General features: G+C 32.4%; 3 protein-coding genes across 3 annotated transcripts; 2 read left to right on the top strand and 1 right to left on the bottom strand.

The window, feature by feature from the left end:
• Positions 1–7,033: 7,033 nt before the first annotated feature.
• On the bottom strand, positions 7,034–12,470 carry LOC141696822 (U-box domain-containing protein 44-like). The gene is made up of 4 exons (XM_074500948.1): positions 12,085–12,470; positions 9,962–10,521; positions 9,558–9,867; positions 7,034–8,848 (listed from the first exon to the last, which is right to left on the bottom strand). The coding sequence occupies exons 2-4, from the start codon at positions 10,514–10,516 to the stop codon at positions 7,269–7,271; spliced, it is 2,445 nt and encodes an 814-aa protein (XP_074357049.1). The 5' UTR covers positions 10,517–10,521; positions 12,085–12,470; the 3' UTR covers positions 7,034–7,268.
• A 3,217-nt stretch (positions 12,471–15,687) lies between these two features.
• On the top strand, positions 15,688–16,380 carry LOC141695461 (protein FAR1-RELATED SEQUENCE 5-like). Its single transcript, XM_074499705.1, has one exon. It carries the CDS (start codon positions 15,688–15,690, stop codon positions 16,378–16,380), a length of 693 nt encoding a protein of 230 aa, XP_074355806.1.
• A 6,130-nt stretch (positions 16,381–22,510) lies between these two features.
• Positions 22,511–22,912, top strand: LOC141695460 (uncharacterized). Its single transcript, XM_074499704.1, has one exon. It carries the CDS (start codon positions 22,511–22,513, stop codon positions 22,910–22,912), a length of 402 nt encoding a protein of 133 aa, XP_074355805.1.
• The last annotated feature ends 660 nt before the right edge of the window (positions 22,913–23,572 follow it).

The raw sequence follows: 23,572 nt of genomic DNA, 5'->3' as shown, positions 1-23,572 counted from the left end.
CCCTAATCATATGATCACAGACAACTCTTTTCATCCATCTCTTATTTATGTAAGTCAAGCAAAAATTTAGCCCTTCATGTGAGGATGAGAGAAAAGATTGAGAGAAAAACAGAAAATAAGAGAGGCAGGATCCTTCCTGGCAAAAGGAGAGATAGATGAGTGTCTGCATTTAGAAATTCTTATGAGGAAACTCTGACTCTTTAAAGTCATGAGACTAGTGCAATGAGAGGTAGTGAGACTACTGATTCAAAAGAACAGAGAGCTTAGGACTTTTGTTACTGACAATAACTACAGGTCTCACTGAAGCTTGAAGCTGCTGATAGTGTTCTAAATGGATAGTGTCAAAAGCTTGAACAATGTGCATCAAGCTGGATCTTTCTAAGCTAATGGATGTTGCCAGATGATAATATTCTTTTCTTTTCTGGATAAGGGGAGAGCAGAGCAAGCCTTCTTGATAGGGTGAGAGGAGAGTAAATCTAAATGCAACTCTCAAAAGAAGACAAGATGGGGAGATTGACTTCTGTATTTAGTTAGAGTTTTGACATCATCAATCAGAACTTGTGATGCCCTCAATCTCGGGGTTAGGAAATGAGGACCCACACACCTTTAATCTAATAATTAAATAAGCATAAACCCCGATTAACTACTAACGGGATCAACAGGATAAAGTATGAGATAAGATTACAACTACCAATCATAAAATATAACTTACAACCCCAAAATATTATTAAATAAACAATATCGATTCTGGCTGGGAACCGACAGATAACCCATTGTATCTTTACAGATTTCCTTCTAAGCGCTTGCTCATTCAAAATACCACTACCTGCTCTGGCAACCGGAAGCCCTCAACACGATAGGGACCACCAGGTACGCTCTTACGAGCAGTGCGTCTAAGCCTGGCCATCTTCTTGCTTAACTGTCATGGTTAGATTAAAACAAAACATATGAGTATAAAACTCAGCAAGTAACTATATAGCAGTTCTACAATGTTAAATCCACAATATACTTTACCAAACTCAGGGCATTCTACTTTATTTGTTCTAGGTGGCAGATTTCCAGCTTTTGGGTTAAGGAAAAATTATGAAGGAAAATGTGGGGCTTTCAAGGAACAGGGCTCAACGCAGGATGAAAGCCGACAGTCATGACAAATTATTAAAGGATCAGAATAGATCTTTCAAAAAGAGGAAAGCAACAGTATTTCACTATATGGGATCAAATTTATGATCAACAGATTAAAATCAGGGTTCTCGAGCTTTAAGCTCCACATTAACACAATCAACTCTTTTCAAAACAATATAAACCATTTTTCATTTTCAAGAATCAATTTATGAACAGAAAATTTCAGTTTCATTTTAAGTAATCAATATAGAACCCTTGATTGGACCACTTTATCTTTTCATTTCATTTTAATACGGGTGATCAGCCCGTACCGACCTCCATCTGGTCTTTAAGGTACCATACGGCATAATTTCAGCCTTAAACTGGACTAGCCCCGCTAGCCTCTTACAATGACTAGACTAGTCCCACTAGCCTCTTACGTCCAATCCAATCCATCAGGAATTCGTTTGGAAAACCTTGAGTTGGAAAAAGTAGGTTTTCTAAATTCATTTTTATCATTACCAGGAATATGAAATCATTCAGACTCTTTCAAGTCGAAACTCATTCTTAGATTCAATTTCAAGAATTCAAAGTTAAGGAAATGAATCAAGGATATACAAGATGATATTCTAGGGGTTTTGATTCAATGATAACAAGGTATTTAAGTTAAAAGAATCAGACTGTTCCAAGGATCAATAGGGTGATCAAGTAATGAAGTATCATTAAATAGGTTTTTGCAAAGGTAATTATAGGGTTCAATACAATTCATGGCTTAACAAATAACTTGAACTGAAAAGGCAGGTTACCAAAGGGTTGAATCAGTAAGCTTATAAATAGCAGTTTATTAAGATCGAAACGGGATATCTCAAATCATTAACAGTTCCATACTCTACATGGTATGAACAATAACCTCTCTATAACTATTTTTACAAGTAATGAGAGGTACTTGCCTGAATTTGCTTTCCTAAAGGTTGAACTACTGCCACCTAGTATACCCTTTCCTTTCCTAGCCTGAATGCCCTCACGCTCCGAATCTACAATAAAACCAAAATCTTAATCAGTTCTCAACTCTCGTTCCCGGAACGATTACTCAATACGATTGCTCGATTATACTCTTGACTCAATATACGAGTATAGCTTATACACATAAGCACATAGCACATCACACATCATATACTTTAACCTTAACATTTACACCTTATATATATACTCAACAATCAACGTAAATCATACTGGTATAGCTTTTATGAGTACATGAATTATTCATGACTAAATCTTTTGCGACCATAACTGTCACTTAGAGCTCTTTGACAACAAACCACTTTATTTCCTTTTCTTTTATCCTTTAATTCGAACCACAACAACCACAAATAAGTCACCTATCTCCTAGAATTTCACATGCAATTACTTAGCAAGGTATTGGAACCAATTCATCCACTTCTCTACTTGTATTCCATTCGGCCAAACACATAAAACACAATCACATATACTTAAATTCATTTTCATATAATCAAACACAATAAACTCCCTTGGTAGAAATATTACAAGCTTCATTCTTTTAGTCCAAAATTCGAATCATATTCATTTAAAAATCAACTTCGAACACAAGCATATTCCAATCAATGTCATGCAACCAAGTTCTTATTAGTAATTAGCATATATTCTCACAAAAGTCCACTTAATTCTCTTTTGATCATATGACCCATTCGGGTTTTTCAATAAATCACACATGCAAGGATCAATTTTTGACATGCAAAGTTGTATGTCACATTTCCCACTTGTTTTAAACCTTAACTTAGTCATTCAATTCATTTTCATCAAGATTTCTAAAGCACAAAACCAAACATCACCCAGTGATTCAAACCTTAATCAAATTATTCAATCAACATGCATGCATTCACTTAATCATCAAATCAATCTCTTCTAAACCCATTTTTCATTTGGCTAAATCATGTTCTACAATCTCAAGGATCAAACAATGACATGCATTACTTGTTCTTCTTTAAAAATAACATGCAACCACTTTCTATACTAAATAGGCTTAGTTTACACTAAGATCAAGCCATCAAATCTAATTCCCCTTTTTAATTAGCACAAAGCCGAATTATAAACCCAACATGCAACCTTAAATTTTATTTTTCTAAACATCAAATGACTTACACACACATCAATAATCAAAACAATCCATTTTCAATCACATACTAAATTTTCAAAGAAAATACCAAAAACCCTTTTTGATCTTTGAAGAACCAAACATGCAAGGCTTAAAAATCAAATTAACACATCATTAAAACTCCACCGGCTCTCCTTGGATTATAGCCGGTGTTGGTCGAACTTAAGAGAGCCCGCAACGGGTCTCCTCTCGAGTTTTAAACCACAAAATCTCCTTGAATTCACTCTTATGATCTTGTATCAAGAAATAAATTTCCTTGTACACTACCATAGAGATGATCACCAAAACACTTACATAAATACTCACATGCAAATGGAATTTGAGAAGTATACTGAAAATAGAAACTATAGAGAGCAATATCTTTGAGTTTGAGTGAAGATTGGGTGTTGCATGCAAGAGAGAGAGAAGAGAGATGGAGGGAGCCGAGAGAGAGAGAGAGAGAGTAGCTGAGAGAGAGAGTTAAAAAAAGAAAGAGAGAAGGGGAAATGGGGTGCACGGGAAAAAAAGAAAAGGGGGGAAGAATGAGTTTATAAATGATCAAGGACAATGGCATTTTAGTAATCTACTAAATCCCTTTTAGGCTTATTTAATCCTTTCTTTTTACTCAAATATAATAAAAATCAAATATAAAATATATCTCTCTCGGAAAGTTGAAAATTATTGTAAATGACAATTTTAATGCGTAGATCTCGAAATTAGCTTTCCAACCATTACTCATAATAAACTTTTGAGCGTACGGTTGATTTTATATGATTTCCGCAAGCTCGCCTTACTAATAACATTTTTCCACATAAAAATCAATTTAAAATGCAATGACCACCAAATAAATCTATTCATTATTTTTAAAAAGTCTCTAGAACTATTATGAAGATAACAAAACAAATCCCATATTTTTATCTTACTCGGATAATTTTATAAAAATGCGCGAAGGTTAAATAAACCTTCATTTAAAACAAATAATTCCTTTAAATTCATAAAAATGTCACAGAGCACATAGTCATGCACACAGATAAGCAATCATACTTATACGATCACATAACAACTCATGTCTGATCAGAGAATTCGTCCTTCTTTAATCTTTACCCTTTTCTACGCATACCGGGTCACGTTCAGTCTGACGGCCCGACGCTCAGCGTTTCGATTACGCTTCTCATTATCACTATCGACCGACACATCACTTAAGACGAAATACTTTATTTAAACATTCATTTCACTCAATCACACATATTTCACATTTTATATTCTTTAAATCCTTATTTGGACGGGTTCCATTCTACCTGACGGTCCGACACCACAGATTAACTCCTAAGCTGACTCTTTAAATTGGAACGTTTTTACTTACGCTCCTATATTCTAATATACAGCAAAGACAATTAATCAACACTTAATCACATAATTATAATCACATCACATAAAACATAATTTATTGACTTAATTACGTCAAAAAATTCTCAGTCGTCACAGAACTTGTCCATAATTCCATAATGAACAAGTTGGGGGAGATTGTAAAATATAAGTGATGATGTCAAAGATTACTAGAGTTAACAATATCATTGGTATTCCTGATCAAAATATGAAGCAAGCCAAATGGACATCTGATCTAAGAAGGAGATTAATGAACTGTTATTTTTGGTAATCAGCTAAGCTTGGGCCAACCCTAAGTAAGTTGTGTTGTTATCTTAATTTGTATTTTGTACTTGTAACATTTAAAGTCTGTAAAAATGTCAAAGGAGCAGACTGGAGCCTTTTTCTATAAACAGTGTCAAGCCTAAGAATTCTATCTGGAAGAAGATCAAGAAGATCATGCCTCAGAAGAATTATGAAAAAACTTGGAGTTGAATAAATCTGTTTTAGGAAAAATACTTTAAGTCAAGATCTCTATAAGTCACAGATTTAATGTTAGAGGGAAGTCATTCGAGAACTCCAGAATGGCATATCGAGAAGTCAGGAAAGCTACTAGAGAACTCAGAGATATCGACAAGTCAAATTGAAGACATGAAGATTGGAGATATCGACAAGTCATTTCTTCACTAGAAAACTCAGAGTTATCGACAAGTATACATTCATTAGAGAAATCTGAGTTATCGATAAGTCTAAGTCTACTAGAGAACTCAGAAACATCGATAAGTCAAAATTCACTAGAGAACTCATAGACATCGACAAGTTCAATTTTGACTAAAGAACTCTGAGAGTTCGACAAGTCAAGAAGCTACTAGAGAACTATGAGTTATCGATAAGTTAAGGTGAAGATGTGAAGACTAGAGATCTCGAAAAGCTCAAAATTCTCTTATACAGAACTGAAGACTTCTACAAGCCATACCAAATATGGAGTACTAGAGATCTCGATAAGTCAATATAATTATCGAGATGTCAAGTGTTCTATAGACCTAAACTAGAGATCTCGAGGTACAATCTCAAAGTACAAAGTTGCAGATCAGTTCAATATCCAATTCAATATCCAAGATAAACAATCAACAAACAATCCAACAGCTGGATTGACAAGTCTACAAAAAGCAGCTTAAAGAGTGTGCAAGATCAATGGTAAAGATTAACTGACAGAAGAAGATTAAAGTGAACATGGGATGCTAAAGATATGCTAAGCCAAAAATGGAAGATCTACTTTTCTAGAAATAGAAATAACAAGGGACAGTTTAGTAAAGCTAATAGCATGTCTTATTACACCCTGTGTCCGTGTAAACCAACAGTTAACTGAACTATAAAGTTAACACTGGCCCTTAGTCAGTTGTAACAATTTAGATCAAATTTCTTATAACACTCTTAAGGAGTAGCTAAGCTCTTTATTAACAAAGAGTCTAGAAATTTTGTAGCAAAACAGTCTTAATTTTAATATAAAATTAAGTGAGTTTTGAAGATCTGTGTTCTTTATTTTCTGCAAGCTTAAATTCTACATGAATACATTTCACTACAAAAATTAATTTACTGTTCAACCATAAACTTTCACGAAAAGCGTATAAACAGTAAACCACATTCACCCCCTCCCTGTGTTATTCATTACCCAACATCTACTTTAACATCTACTTTTTAACATTGTGAACACATCAAAAGTATTGTGTCTAGGTACTACACCTCACTAAATACACATGATGTATCTATCTCGGTAGACTAACTTAAAATATTAAAAAATGAATATAATTAAATATCACATAAATATTATAATTATAAAAAATTAGATATATTTGAATATAAAATATAGTAAAGATTTATAAAAAAACCTGAAATTCATATTCAAATTAATAAATATTTATTTATTAATAAATAAATAAATTACTCATTTATTGATAAATAGATAATCTTTCTAAATGAATATATATTTTTGATTCAAAAAGTATTCAACTATCAATTATCGAAATTCTACTTTAATTGAAATATTAAATAAATGACAAACAAAACAGTATCACGTGTTTTATGAACAGTATTAAAACCAATATAACATTTACGCGGATAATTATCAAAGGTTTGTGTTCCTTTGGAAAAAATAATATATTAAAAAATAATTACAAAGAAGTATATTTTAAAATGATCTTATCTTCAAATTTTTAATTATATGAAAAGACATAGAGTATACCTTACTAATACAACTTTTTAAAAAGTACTTCAATTTTTTTAATTATATATTTTGATTATATGTTTAACTGATAACTTTTTTTACGAATAAAACAAATTTTGTTAATAACTAAATAAAATCAAATTAAGTAAACAAAAATAAAATTAAAAAAAGCCTTAACAAAGCGGGCTCAATTACTAGTTAATAATACATTTCCACACCAAGTATACAAAATTACAGTGTAAGCCAAAAATACAACATAAACAACATGAATGAGAATTTGGGATGAATTCCAGGAAAAAGTACTATCTACCGGTGTCTTATTCACAAATTACAAACATGGGTTAATCCCAGATTCTATAAAAAGAGCCAAAAATATAATAACTACAGGGTCCTTCCACTTGCTGATAGGAGGAAGAACCAGAAACTCTACTGTCCCAAATTTGGAAAAATACCCGAGAAATTTGGTATCTTGTCAACATGCTTTAAAGCATGCTCAGCAATCTGTCGTGTTCTGTAGTCACCATGTTGGAAGGCATCAACAAGAGCTGTGCTGACATTTGGATCACCAGAAACTTCGTATGCTATATCGTCAGTCCGCAAGAGTCTCTCAACGACCCAAACTGCCCTCCTCATCAAGGTCTCTGTCCGTTTTTCAATTAGAACATCAAGTATTGGCCTGATTGCTTCAGCCTCACAAAGTACAGAAACCCCGTTCTCGATATCAAGTTCATCTTCCAATAAAGTTGACATTGCTGCCAGTGATGCCTCAACAACTTTCTCATTTGTGTGGTCTAAATTTGCAACCAGCTTCTCCAAAGCCTGTCCTTCCAAGAGACAAAATGTTTCTTTTAGTGAACACGTCCCTCTGTGAACTCGGCATAATCCAGCTGTGAGAGGTTTATTACTAAAGCATTGAAATATTGACCCACAAAAACCAGGTGATGGCGACTCGGGTAATCTGGTCAAGTTTTTGCATTCGTGGGATAGATTCTCCAAAGCAATGGCTGAAACCATTTGTACATTGTCAAGTCCAGCTGCCTGAAGCAGTTCAGTGAATACAGAAGCAAGATTATGCTCCTGGCAGAATGCAACTGCATCAGGTTCATCGGCTAATACAAAGGTAATCCTTGCGAGAACCCGAACAAGCCCTTCAAGATACGGGGTCATAAAGCGATTGCCTCTAGTCTCTCCCTGCCGTATCCTAGCCACTCTAGAGATAACTAATTGAAATGCACCTTCATCAAGCATCTGCCGAGTGAGGCCCATATCTCTTTCTGGTAAATCAGCTAAAAGACCAGCAGCTGCTGCTTGCTCTTCAGTAATAGCAATATTATCTGTTATAATTTTAACAAGGCCACCTAGCTGTCCAGACGGACCACGTATACACTCAGCTAGTTCCTGGCCCATGTGTGGAGACAGGTTTTGAAGAAGTTTCACAGATGCTGCACGAAGGTCCTTCTGTGGAACTTCAATGAACTGCACCAAACTAATAGTGGCACCAGAGCTTTTGACGGCAGAAACGACACTATGTACAGTGTTGAGTGAACTGGTGAGTCCGACAAGGACTTGAATTAGTTGGCATTCTATTTGCGGCCCAGTGTTGCTAATGAGATGGAGTAGGTTGTGAACGATGTCCTCTGATACCAGAGTTTGGTGATCAGGACCAAATGGGATGGATTCAAAGTCAGAACCTGAATTCACTATATTTGCAAGAATTGTAGCAGAAACCTCCTTTAGTCTGATGGGAAGCTGCTGAGTACCTACAGTAAAAAGATCCTTCACAAGAGGGGACAGTATACCTGCCTCAATCAAGACCTTAGCACTTGCCTCGAATGATGATATCTGATTCAAAGCCTTCAAAGCAGCTTCTCGAGATGGCATGTTACCAACTCTCATGAGATTGATTAGTGAAGAACCAACAGTTTTAGCAACAAAGAGTTTCATATCATTATTAAGAACTAGCTCGCCCAGGTATACAGCCATAGACAGTTTGGTCTCTGGAGGTCCTGCAACAGTCATACAGCAACAAAGAATTATACAGGCGACTTATATGTTATAAAAGTCATAAACAATATTTGAATTAACCAACTCGAGCCCTATGAGTCACAACATCTACACTGAACCATAAATCTCTCATATTTCCCTTTGTACTTTAAGGATAGACAAATAGATTAATGGAGGGGGGGGGGAGAATAATTCCTGAATCTAGTTTTTAATCATGAACAACTAAATATAACTGAAATTGAAGGCCTCACTTAATAGAAAACCACTATTTACATCTGCTTTCATACTTCTTCCCTTCTTTTTTGAAGGGAAAAATACTAGCATCTCTTTTTTTTAGATGCACCCAGTCAAATAAGTATCAACTGCTAAGGAACAATTTAACTGAGATATCGAGTCTTGTATCCAGCCTAGGAAAACCAGGTATAATAAGATAATGGAGTGAGTAAGCCCTTTTATCTATATAGACATCAGGACCATAAGAATTACAAAATCTTTAGGATGTTGTCTAAGCTCAAATTTATTTTTATTGGTATAATTATATTTTTTCCAAACAATAAACTATCCAGGAAAACTGCAGCGTTCATTTCATCTAATTTCCATGTGTGTAATGTGGCTGCATTTGTGGTACAAGATCTTGCACACAAGATAACAAGACAATAAAATAAAGTTTATGAAATTCCCGGGGAATAAAATCAAAATGGGGGGAAGTACCTTCAAGGATTAATGTTAGGAGAGGCTGCAATTTACCATAGTCAGCCATCTGCTTTACATTATTCTCACATTTCTCCAAATTTTTTAAAGTTTTATCAGCTTTCTCAACAGTCAAAACATTTTCTGATTTGCTGCTAGCCATTCCCACTAATATAAGGATTGCTCCGTTGACAGAGCCAATCTTTTCAGATAAAGTTTCAGATTTCGAAAGCTCGTGAAGCAGGTATGTGGCTTCCTCCCTCTCTTTAGATTGTTCATGTGACAAAAACTTGACTATCGTTCTTACTGTGTCACCTTCCACCAAAATCTCCTGCAAAAAGAAAAACCATAAAAACTTGGTATTAAATGAATCAGGCCCATAGCATATTTACAGAACTGAATACTGAACAGAAACTTTTGACAACCTTATTATCATCGTCTTCCTCTACTACAACGCGAAGAACTTCTAAAGCTTTACACCTAACTCGACGACTACTGCTCTTTAACACATCAACAATCATAGGAATGAGTTCTGCGTTACGAATGACATGCCTAGTTGACGGATTGTTTTGGCAAAGGTGCTGGATGAACTTCAAAGCTTGCAAAATTTCCATTTCGGAATTGCCAACATATAATGATCTGCGAGCCATATCAAGTTGAGCAGCTTCATTCCTAGCAGTCCATTCTTCAATTGTGTTGCGCAAAGCAATGCTTGGGTTCAAATCTGTGGTTCTTAACTCAGTTAGTGTTATTGGGCAAATTAACTTCCTTCCACTCTCCTTGCATTCCTTGAACCATTTCTCAATTGCTTCCCGGTCAAAGGTTTGCCCATTTTCCAAGCTGACAGGATCACGCATCACTTGTTTTGTCAGAGGGCAGATAAATGCATCATAGATAGGCTCTATGTGAAATCTGTCAAACTGATGGCTATCATCTGACTGGCTACCATGGTCAAAACTTCCATCCCAGCTATCAGCCATCAAATCTAAACGGGTGGTCAAAGAAACAATAGATTAGTTACAAATAGCTAACCATCTCAATAGGAACAACAATATAAAAGTGATAACTTCTTGTGATGCAATAAATGAGGATACTATATGCAAAAGGGAAATGAAATCAAAGATTACAGAGAGAAGTGCAAAACAAGGGCCTACCTCTTTTTCGCAATTGAAGGACATATTCCTTACAAAACAAACAGACTTAAAACAAATATAACTTCAAATACAATTCAGGCTGTCAAAGGTTGTCAGAGGTGGACTGTTGACCACGTGGTTTATGTGAGGAGGTCCCCCACTATGTCTTTTCTATGTTGTATTACTAGTAAATATGGTATACTTAACCCATTTAGTTCTGTTTACTTTTCAAAAGGATTACATACGAGCTACTTCATTGCTTCCCAGATAAGAAGTGCAGTACCAATTTGAAATTCTTTTATTTTTTATTAAAGGATTAGCTTAGCAAACAATGCTCCCGCCTAGCAGGGGTGAGCCCATGAAGTAAAAGAAACAATACACATTAAGAGTACAAAAGTGATGTTATATGATATTCAATCCACAGAATTAAAATTTAAAGCATCATTAGGGGATCCATTCCATTTTATCTTAAATTGTACATATGCATCATTAAAGCTCCGATCCTCTACAAATAGTACATTACTGGTGTTAGTGAGCCAAAATTGAGCAAGGCTCGATGACTCAAGGGCACAACCACTTTGTGAATTAAATGCATAAAAATAAATTCAGAATGCATATATATGAGTAATGTAAACCTTGGGAGGTCCTTATACAATGCAACATAATATATATATTTTTTTAAAGTAAAGAACAGATTATTTGGGTCTGAGTAATTTCCCAGATAATTTTGTTACTCTTTATAAGAATTCTGGTGTCCACAATTGAAATTGTTAGAATACTGGAGCATCATACTCGAGTGCAATTCAAAAAGTAAACACAGTGAGGATCCACCTTCACGCTCATCAAGATAAATTGGTTATTTTTTACAAATTATATAAGCATAATGGCGTAGACCATAAGATCCTAAACTTGTGATAATATGTTCCAAACTTGTAACTACATTCAAAGGAATGAAGCTATCATCAGATAATCCTTACATTAAACTTGAATTAGCTAATCAAGAGTCAACTCAACTGATCAAAATTCATTATTGACTCTTCATTTTCTTAATCAGAATACCATTCAATTGATCATTTAAATATCCACTCAAGTGAGAACCGGTAAGATCTGCTCAGCTAATTCACAACATTATAAAGTTCACAACTTTCAATCAATAAGGAAAAGATCAATAATCCGAACTACTTCAAATTTAAACCACAAGCTCATAAAGCCTGATCCCAAAATTCTCATTTCCTAATCCAACTTCGCAATTCCAAGAATCTGAGAAATGCCAATTTTCTCTCAGTATCCTATGCAACTTTCTTTATGAATCTAAACATAAAAAAGACCTTTTGAGCACATTTGAACCACAAATTCACAAACTCGTATAATAAATAAACTTAAAAAAAAGACATAAAAAAGAAAAAAAAACTTACCAAGTAACAAGAATGGATGGGAAGCTTAAAGAACTTATAAACCCTAATCTAAAGTCTGAGGATTTACTGTCATCATTCAGTAGAAGCTACCTGAAAATCTTGACCAACATAAACACAATATATATATATGTATATACCAATAAACAATTAGTTGTTTTAATGCAAATTTCAAGTAAATATTGATAGATTGTTTTGATGGGGGAAGGGGGTGAATCTTTTTAGAGGATGTGAGGATAGGAAGAATGAGAATAGTAGGCTTTGGGGCTTGTTAGCTGAAGAAGAAAACAACAATAACAAAAAACCAAGAAATAAATTTTATTACAACAACAAGAGACTAGTCAAAGGTTGAGGCAAGCAGAGGCAAAGGGCAATAATTAAAATACAACAAGTATGTGATAGCTGTTTGTAAGATATGAACAGCAAGATAGCTCTTAATTTAAGGGTAACTAACCCAACAAGACACTCTGTAACTGTCTGTTGTCCGTACTTTCTATTGCAGTTGAGGTAAAATAAATAAATATATATACCCACAACAATGAAATATTGCGGGAGGAAGCAATGTTTCAATGCGGACTTGACTTCCGCAATTAAACATTACGGGATGTCGCCATGCACTGGGAACATTACGCACTCCGCAATGTTTCATTGTTGGGTAGACTCCCGGTTTTTAATGTCTCAACTGCCCCTCTCTTTAGCTTATTCTAATATTTAACTTATTTATATAAGTATAAAAATAATATTAATGTTCAACTGTAATTAATTTTTTAAAATATGTTAACATTAAATATAAGTAGTAGCAATATTTTAAAATATTATCAATTTTAATAATAAATTTATCAATTTTATTTCTGTATTTTTTCTTTAAATTATCCTATGAATTATTTTAGTTTAAAAAATAATATTATTAATTTTATACTTTTTAGTGAATTGAGTTATTTTAGTTTAAAAAATTTATCAACAGTCAAACTTATTTTTTGTACAAAACTTATTTTATGTGCCAATATTAATAAGAATTGACTTATTTTATGTGTCAAAACACCGCAATGAAGCATTGCGGAGTGTCCTAACACCCACATTGTTTCATTGCGGCACAGTCAAAACTAATTTTTTGTGCAAAACTTATTTTATGTGCCCAATATTAATAAGAATTGACTGGTCAACAGAGCAGAAGCTTGACCGACACACCGTAATGAAACAATGCGGCTGTTAGGACACCCCGCAATGCTTCATTGCGGCAATTTCAACAGTCAAATGAAATTTTTTCAGCAAAATTTTTTCTGTGCTAAATTTAATTTTGTGAATTTAAAATTCAGATTTTCACCTATAAATAGTCCTGCCTCATCTCATTTTTTCAACATTCTCTTCTCTATTTTCATTCTACATTTTTTCTTCAACATTATCTTCTCTATTTTCCGAAAAATGGTTTTCTACTATGATTTTGACAATAATAAGGTAATTATCGATGGTGTGGCGTACGACGGGCCCGAAGGAGAAGAAGACATGGCAATAGCTCTCCGCCGTATTCAAATGGCGCTTGAGCGCAAGAAAAAAAAAAGAAAATGAAGCTAAAGCGAAGGCGAAAAAGTCGAAGAAAAAGAAAGACGATGATAAGGGTGATAAAGGCGGTTCTTCCAACACCGTTAAAGTTTGATCATTCTCGTCGACATAAAATGTTATTATGTATTTTTTTTGAAAAAATATTTGAATGTACTCCATTTATATTTAAATGAAATAAATTATTTAATGTTTTATTTTTATTGTACTTGTCCAATTTATTTTATCAATTTTAAATTTTAATAAACAAATATAATGCTAAAATTTGAAAATGTGAAAACTAAAAAAATGAAAATTTATCGAATATTCGTTATTTATAAAAAATATAAAATAACTTAGCCCCCAAAATGTTAAACATTTCTTGATAACAAACTATATAAAAATAACTCGGCCACCTGCCGCATTTTATTTAAGAAATAATTTTTCTTAATTATTATAATCATTATATTTTAACATCCATATAGTTGGATCGTCAAAATTTGTATTTTATAACTTACATGTCAAGAAATATCATTTGACATAACTATTATGCAAAATTTTCACAAAACTATGTAAACTAGTTGCATATTATAATTAAGTTACTCTTATAAACATTTATATTTTCAAAATAACATTTAACATATTAAATGAAATATAATAAGTCTAGAAACTATTTTTTATACTTTTTTTATTAATTTTCTAATTTTAAAGAAAATAACAAAAATAAACAACCCAACCGCAATGTTTTATTGCGGGGACACTTCCACTCGCAATGAAACATTGCTGGGGTAAGTTGTAAAGTTTTTTTTAAACTGCAGATATTTACAGTTGTTGGCTTGTGGGTTTGTACAGTGCCGCAATGTTTCATTGCGGCCATCGCAATGAAACATTGCTGACGTGCATTTAATGCACACACCTACATTAATTTGTCTGTATTTTTTATCTTATACTGCTGTTTTTACTGCTGCTTAACATTTTGCTCAAATTTATTCTTCTGAAAAAAAAGGTTAGTATTCAATATTCATGGCTTCTTATTTATTCGATTATTCAAATTCATCTAGTGATCATAACGATTTTAATTATGTTACCCCCCACACAAAAAAGAGGGTTTATCGTAAAATCTTTAATGATGATGAAGTAATAGATGTTGATAGTATTGAAGATAAAGTTAATGATCCGGGAAAGCGAAAAACGCATAGTGATGATGATGTTGGTTTCGGTTGGAAGAATCACGATGTTCACAGTGATTCCGATGATAGTAATGATTCTTTTAATGGCGATGATGATGATAAAATTAATGATGAAAATTTTATTGGAAATATGAATGATGTAGTTTCTTGTGTTGGTATGATATTTGATTCGTTGGATGAAGCGGAAAGTTTTTATCGAGGTTATGGTCGAAGTATAGGGTTCGAGATAATTATTCGAAGTAGTCATAAGCATTCAAGAAATGGTGGTATATCGTCATGTTTGTATATATGTCGAAAGGGTGGAAGATTGGGCCCAAAACCCTTGGAATTTGAAGGTAGGGCTAAAGGGAAACGACCTCGAGATGTTATTCCTCGAACTTGTTGTCGTGCTCGTATGTGTGTTGTTCACAAAGTAAGCTCAAACAAATGGGAAGTAACCAAGGTCAACCTAGAGCACAATCATGCTATGGTTACATCAGATAAGGTAAATTTCATGCAAAGATCACGCAACATATATCCGTTTACCCGATCTTTGATTGAGTTATTCAACAAATCGGGTATCGAGACCCCGAAAGTGATGAATTTACTTAATGAGACGTGTGGTAGTATTGAAAAAATTGGTTTTTCCGCTCAAGACGTACGAAATGTAATACGTGACATTCGAAGATGGGTTTTTGATTCCGGTGATGCGGAGTGTGGATTGGTATTGTTACGAGACTTGCAAAAATAAAGTGATGGCAATTTTTTCTACCGAGTGGATGTGGATGAGGAGAATCGGGTTAGGGGTTTGGTGTGGGTTGATCCTCGTTCGCTTAACGCGTACAAGAATTTTGGAGATGTGCTAACTTTCGACTCGACATATCGGACTAATAGGTATGACATGCCTTTTATTCCAATTACGGGAGTGAATCACCACTACCAAAATATTTTGTTTGGATTTGCACTTATAAGGGACGAGAAAGAGACTACTTATAGATGGGTTTTGAAGACTTGGTTGGAAGCGGTCGATAACAAGCCACCTATTACCATTATTACGGATCAAGACATCACTTTAAGTAATGCCATTTCCGAGGTTATGCCTAACACCAACCATACATATTGTACGTGGTATATTAGTAGCAAGTTTCCTGAGAAATTATCTACTTTGTATACTCAATACTCGGAGTTCAAGATGGATTTTAATGCATGTATCTACAAGTCATTGTCACCAACGGAATTTGAAGGTAGGTGGGAGGACTTGAAAGAGAAATATGATCTTGAAAATCACAATTGGCTAAATGATATGTATGCAATTAGACGTCAATGGGTTTTTGCTTTCACGAAACAACATTTTGCCGCCGGTATGACTACCACCTCAAGGAGCGAGTCTATGAATTTATTTTTTGTTGAGTATGTGAAAGCGTCGACCGGTTTGAAAGAATTCATTGAGAATTCACAAAAAGCTTTGGAGTCACAATATTTACGGGAGGTTCAAGCCGATTTTGACACCGAGTACAAGGAAAGGAGACTATTCTCTAACTCGTCAATGGATATACATGCCTCCAAGATATACACAAAAGAGATGTTTAAGTGATTTCAAAAAGAGCTTCAAAAAAGTCAATCTTTTGTTGTGAAAAGCATGAAAGGTTGTGGAGATTATCTTTCAAAGATGTATTTGGTAGAAAAGTCCACCTTGTCGGAGATTAATAGAAGGAATTTTTTCTTGAAGGTTTCCATCGACGGGAGTTATTCTTGTACATGTAAAAAATTTGAACATTCCGGGATGATTTGTAGACACATGATCCGTTACCTTAACAAGAAACAAAAGACGATGATACCGCCAGATCTTGTAACAATGAGGTGGACAATAAACGGAAACAAAGTTTCGGGACCTCTACCGTGTACCCCTCGGATGCTTGGTAATGTTGTAGAATCTCAAACGGCAAGATATAGTGGATTGTGTAAAGCTTTCCCAGGTTTATCCGTTGTTGGTAGTTGCTCCGTTCCGCGGTACAATTACTTGATGAGCGTGATCAAGAGAGAAAAGGAGTATGTGATTAAGTCTTTTCCGGGAGAAGAGAGAGAGAAAAAAATAAATGAGGACTATGAAAGTGATGATGAAGAAGATGATCCGTTATTAGATCCCCCAATGTCACAAACAAAAGGACGTCCAAAAGCGGGTAGATTCAAAAGTCGTATCGAGACGTCAAGTTCAATTAAACAATTTCGAAAGTGCAGTTTTTGTGGGGCGAGGGAAGAAGGCCATGATAGAAGAAATTGTCCCTCGAGATTATTAGGAAAAAAGGAAAAAAATGATTGTAATTTCTTATCATGTACTTTGAAATATTAATGAATTTTAATTAAATATTTTCAATGTTGTTAATGTTAGTACTTGTTGTCATTATTAATAATCCCAAAAAAAGAAGTGACTCCAAAAAAAAATTGAAAAAAAGTTAGTTTTTGAAGATTTTTTTTTTTCAAAATTAGGCAGAAAGTTTTCTGTAAAACAGAAAAAGTATTATATAAAAAAAATCATTTGCAAGTGCAATGACCAATCTGCAAAATTATGCAAAACCCAGTTTACCCCCGCAATGAAACATTGCGGCCACCGCAATGAAACATTAGCTAATCCTCGTATACTAAGCTAATCGATTAGCTAATCCTCGTATACTAAGCTAGTTGAAGTCAGTGTGTCTTCTCAGAAACAAAGGTAATCCTTGGCCTACCTCGTACAAGCATTTCTGATTTGACAACCATTCACTTAGCTTAATTTTGGTCTCTCGACTTGCTAATGTAAGATCAGCCTAGCACAATGTAGAAATGGTAATTAAGGTCAATACCTTTGCCATTATCAGAATTCGCCAATTTCTGGTTCTTTGTTGTGATAGAGAGGGACAAAATTAACAAATATTTCACAGAGGACTTTCATCAAACAGTTTGCATACATCATTTTAAACTTAAAAAAATCAAACAAAAACAAAATCTAAATTGTGGGTATTATAATTTGACCTTAAACACTATAAATTCGACAAAATAATGAATCACTGTAGATGTATAAGAAACAAAGGAGCATTTTTTTCTTACCCTCAAAGAGAAAGAGAGAGAAACAGCAGCAGTAACAAGATGAGTGTAATTTACTACTAGGGCAGACTTTGATTTACTATGAATAATTTGTTACTGTGATATCTGTGTAATTGCAGCAAGATGAGTGTAATTAGTTCCAAAAATCGCCTCTGTTATGTGTAATTTTGAGTTGAAGGTTAGTTTCTGCAAGTATCTGTGTGTAAGGAAAAACGACTACCGCAATACTTCATTGCGGCTACCGCAATGAAGAATTGCGGGGTATATTAATTTTATTTTATATTCAATATAATATTTGACATTATTAATATTTTCAAATATTCAAATATTTTCATTTATTATTAAAAATATTGAATAATTAAAATATTTAAATATCAAAAAAATTTCCTTTATTATTTTAATATTTATTATTAAATATTTGAATATATTAATTTCATTTAATGTTTCAATACTTTTAAAATATTGAATATTAAATATAATATTTAATTTATTATAAAAATATTTTTATAGTATTTTTTAATATACAATCTTTAATCAGAAATATTAAGAATAATATTTTATTAAATTAATATTTATGTAGATAAAAAAGTATTAATAAATGAATTAATATAGACAAGGGGCAAAAAGGGAAATGGAGTCTGTGGGTCATGCCGCAATGAAACATTGCGGAAGCCGCAATGAAACATAGCGGAAGCCGCAATGAAACATAGCGGCAGTAGCGGATCCCAGCCATCCATTTTTTGCTTTAACGGTCCTGATTTGTTGGCTGTAAATGGTCCCTATCTAACTATGGTTGTGGATAGGGACCCATATATATATATCCATTTTGGTTGTACAATGCATATCGGTATGTGAACCTGACTCCAGTATTTATATGAAATTAATAGTATCTTCGAAACTTTCTGAGGAATATTAAAACGGTCGAATTACCTAAATGTCTATATTTGAGAATATCCGGCTCTACATACCTTCTACGAGAACAGGGGGCTCTGTTTACCATTACTGTTTAGTGTTTACCCACTAATTTTGCATAACTAACATACGTGTAATCTTTCGTACTAGCTTATATTTCATACTAACTTATAACCCGTGAGATGCACAGTGTTTTTAAACTTTATTTATTTTGTTTTTAAAATTTTTAAAATTTATGTTAGAATTTTTTAATATAGGTATATTGTTACTCTTGATGTTTGTATTTATATTGTTATTATTTTTTATAGTTTGTTGCAATATTATTTCAACAAATATGCAGATATTGAAAAATATACAAATATTAAATTTAATTACTTTTTTATCATGTATATTATATAGCTATTACAGTTATATCATATCATTACATCATATTTTAATATTTGGGGATTAGTAAAATAATCTTTTTTATTTATTATTGATTGAACCTCTAATCATATTTTATCTAGAATCGTATTCGGAAATTATATCATATTCTCGTGTTTGAATAGTATTAGAATAATGTGATTATTTTATATTTATGTTTGTATTAAGAATTTTTTTAATTGATTTTAGAGATTTTATTTTTTTTCTAATAAGATATTTTATTATTATTCTATTCAGTTCAAGATTTCTACTTCTTTTTGGTTTAAATCTTATGTTCGATTTAATTTAAAATAATGTAAGATCTAATAAGATATTTTTATTATTATTTATTTAATTTAGGATGCCTATTCCATTATGGTTTAAATCTTATATTGTATTCAATTTAGAATACGGTTGCTATATAGAAAGGATTAGGAGTTATAATATATTTACAATTTTATTTTCATATCTAATTTTATAATCTAACAGTTACAATGTTATCTTTTATGATCTAACGGTTGAAATTATTTTGACGGTACAAGAATATAACTACCAAATATTTGATAAGATCCATGTTATACATATTATATAATAAGGATATAATATGTATCACAATGTTTGCCAGCTTTGCTTGAGTTATATTTTTGAATTTTTCTCTTTTTTTGTAATTTCTTTTGTTTGATGAATAATAGTAAAATTCTTATAATTTACTTATATTATTTATTTTATGTTCAACTAGTTTACATTTTGTATATACAATTATAGAAAATAAGTGAAACCAAATAATTGTTGTCGTGGAATAATGTCAAATATTTTAATAAAATTTTTGTGCTTAATATGAAATTCCATTTTTATAGTTATTTTATTTTTCATTAGCTTGAATATGTAAATTGCTATGATTCCCTTTAAAATTTTGTAAAGCTAATGACATGCATTTAGCAAGTTCAATATTCAACTTATTGCCTTATAAGTATAATAAATTATAATTATTTATAATAAAATATAATATTTTAAGATACCACTATAAATATTGCAAGAACACTTAAATTTATAAAAATTATTATTTATTATGTGCTCAAGTTGAAAAGACCCATTAGAAATATCACTAGGGATTTTACTACCGCTACTCCAAAATTTATAATTTTTTTTAAGTTTATTAACTGTTAAATTTTAAAAAAATGATACTTTATTTTTATTATCTAAATTTCAATTTATATTTGTATGTCTGTCATAAAAATATATTTATATATATATAAGAATAAATTAAATATTATATATAAGTTGTTGTCTATTTGACTTAATTTCTTGATATTTAATTTGATAAATATCGCCAAAGTTGACAATATCATGCGTATGTGTTTTAAGTATGCTTATTTCACTTAAATTATAAATTAAGATGTAAAAATTTCATATTAAAGTTTCTCGGCATTGCCTTACGGCAACACTTCGTATTTTAAGTATAAAAAATGCAAGTACAGAATATAAGTTGTTTCAATCTTTGTAAAATTAAAAAATTCATCGAAAAATATTTGGGGTCGTTTTACGATGACAACTCAAACCGTAAGCATTGTTAAATTAAAAAAATGCAGCTACATTAGATAATTGAAGGATCTAATTAACGTATCAAAATTTATGAAAAAACTTTACATATAAATTATTTTGTTAATTTTTCTATAATTTTTCATATCAAATACATATTTATAAATCTATGATTTTAATTTTAGAATTTATAAAAGAAAATAAAGCTATAACTAATGAAAGTAAAGAATTATGAAAAATACGAAATTTAGTTATCATCTATAAAATTTTAAAATCTTAAAAATCAAATAAAAATTAAAAATATATTTCTTATTAAATTTTTTAGATGAATGATAAAATTTTAGTATTTCAATTTGTTATATTTAAATGGTGTAGAAGCTTGCATTATCAAATTACATGTAAATGTATAAATGTTGTAATCTTAACAACCTTAAGTATGAGTTGTATGATAATGCAATTATATTCTGTAATTGTATTTCCTGCGTCTGTAAAATACTAAATAGCTTAGATTTGAGAATTTTTCTATGAACAACCATCAAACTAAGAAATAAATTCGGTAAGAAGATCAATCCTGATCATGACTCAGAGAGAAGTGTAGAAGTTTGGATTTGAATAATATTGTTCTAGAAAAAATATTCTAAGTCAAATCTCACCAAGTCACATATTAAGAAATGTAAGAAGTATGTCGAGAAGTCTAAAATGACTTGTAGAGAAGTCCAAAGAGATATCGACAAGTCCATCTGCGCATGTAGAGAACTGAAGATATCGACAGGTTAAAAAGTCCATGCAGAGAACTGGTGATATCGGCAAGTCAAATCCTCATGTAGAGAACTGGAGATATCGATAAGTCAAATCATCATTTAGAAAACTGAAGATATCGACAAGTCAAATCCTTATATAGAGAACTAGAGATATCGGCAAGTCAAAAGCTTATATAGAGAACTGCAGATATAGATAAGTCATTCTACTTGTAAAGAACTAGAGATCCCGATAAGTCAAAAGCATGTATAGAGAACTGGAGATATCGATAAGTCATTATATTTATCGATATGTGACATCTCTACACAACAAAAAAGATCTCGATAAACAACTTCAGAATTCAGTACATACAACTAGAAGATCCAAGATTATCAGTCAACTAACAATTCTATCATTGAATTGGAAAGCTTATAAATACAGCTCAAAGAATGCTAGATCAAGGGTCAAGATGAACTGGACAAAGGAGGGTCACATACCTAGTTAATTCTGCACAGATATGATGCACTAGAAATGAAAATAGACAAAGGAGGTTTAGAAAGTATGTTAGTCCATTTTATTGCAAGTTATGTAAACCATACATGTTGATCTATAAAACATATCACGAGTACTTTATTTTAGATGTAAAAAACAAATCTAGGAAATCTTGTAATTTTCTCAAGAGAAGTAACCGAGTTCTTATTTTCAAAAACACAGATTTGTAGTAAGACAAATTTGGTTTAATACAAATCAAGTGAATTTTTGATAAAATTGTTTATGTGTTTATATTAGTCTTTTATTACTACAATTTCATCTAGCTGTTCACTTCCACAAGCCACAAACACTCACAGTAAAATCAATAAACCAAAAAAAATACATTCACCCCCTTCTGTCTTGTACTTCGTACCTAACAAGTGATATCAAAGCAAAATATGAAAGTAAACATATTAGATCTTGGAAGTATGAGTGCGCAGAAATTTAGTAATATCAAGATCTCTTTCTTTGACAAAGTGAACTACACCTTATGAAAGAAGAAGATGATGTTGTTCACCAAGATGGCCAATCCACTATATATTAAAGTTCTTAAGTATGGACTCTTCATTCCTATGGTAAGGGTGCCTGTACCAACAGATGGTGATGTGGTCATTCCTAGACACTTTGCTCCTAAAGATCTACCTACATACACTGAACTAGAGAAGGAGAAAGTTTCACTTGACAACAGCTTGCAACTCATTCTCATTGAATCTCTTGATAATGTAATGTATACCAATATTATCAATTGTGAGTCAGCTAAGAAAATTTGGGAAAATATAGAGATCTTGTGTGAAGGTACTGAAGAGGTGAGATCAAACCAGAGAAAGATTCTAGTCTCACAATATGAGGGTTTCATGGCTAAACCTAAAGAAGACATTAATGAGGTCTTTGAAAGACTCAACAAGTTGATAAATGACTTATAGCTTCATCACAAGTAATATGAAGCTGAGGAAGTTAACCTTAACTTCTTACTCACTCTTCTTGACCATTAAGAACAAAAGATCTATGTAATAAGTGAAGGAAGAGATCTAGGGAGAATAACCTTGAAGGTTTTGTATGGTATTCTAAAACCTATGAGCTGGAAATGGTGCAAAGAAAGTCATTGAAAGTGAGTCAATGACATGTTGTGGATGTATCAAGCGCCTTGATAGTAAATGACAAGAAAATGACTGAAGATGAAATTGAACCCCGGACTCAAGTTATTCAAGCTGTTGAGCAGAAAAATAAGGAATCTCAAAAACAAGTTATTTAGGAGTTGGAAGAGGATGAGTACTATACTCTTGATGAGTTGAATGAAATGGACCATCTATGGCTTTTCTAGCAAGAAAATTTTCAAACATCGGAGTCAAGAATCCTATGTATTTCAAGAGTAAAGGCCAAACATCCTACGACAACAACTGGAAAGGAAACACTCAGATAAATGCAACTGGCAAAGGTGGCTACAATTCAGGATCTGTGGACAGATCAAAGATTAGATGCTACAAATTTGATGAACTTGGTCACTTTATCAAAGAATGCAGGAAGCCAAAGAAGGTAAAGAAGGATAAGACTTATTTGAACTTAAAGTGAAGTATGAATCATTT

Source organism: Apium graveolens, chromosome 11, assembly GCF_009905375.1.
Source record: "Apium graveolens cultivar Ventura chromosome 11, ASM990537v1, whole genome shotgun sequence".
In the NCBI taxonomy this organism is placed as follows: domain Eukaryota; kingdom Viridiplantae; phylum Streptophyta; class Magnoliopsida; order Apiales; family Apiaceae; genus Apium; species Apium graveolens.
Note: the sequence above shows the minus strand (reverse complement) of the source record. Positions and strands in the feature narration are given on the sequence as shown.

Bases quoted from the DNA above. Each gene is read 5' to 3' on its own strand.
- LOC141696822 (XM_074500948.1), bottom strand. From the start codon at position 10,516: ATGGCTGATAGCTGGGATGGAAGTTTTGACCATGGTAGCCAGTCAGAT. The intron at 9,868-9,961 runs GTTGTCAAAAGT...TTCTTTTTGCAG, and splicing joins AGGAAGACGATGATAATAAG to GAGATTTTGGTGGAAGGTGA. The intron at 8,849-9,557 runs GTACTTCCCCCC...TGACTGTTGCAG, and splicing joins CCTAACATTAATCCTTGAAG to GACCTCCAGAGACCAAACTG.
- LOC141695461 (XM_074499705.1), top strand. From the start codon at position 15,688: ATGCCTTTTATTCCAATTACGGGAGTGAATCACCACTACCAAAATATT.
- LOC141695460 (XM_074499704.1), top strand. From the start codon at position 22,511: ATGGCCAATCCACTATATATTAAAGTTCTTAAGTATGGACTCTTCATT.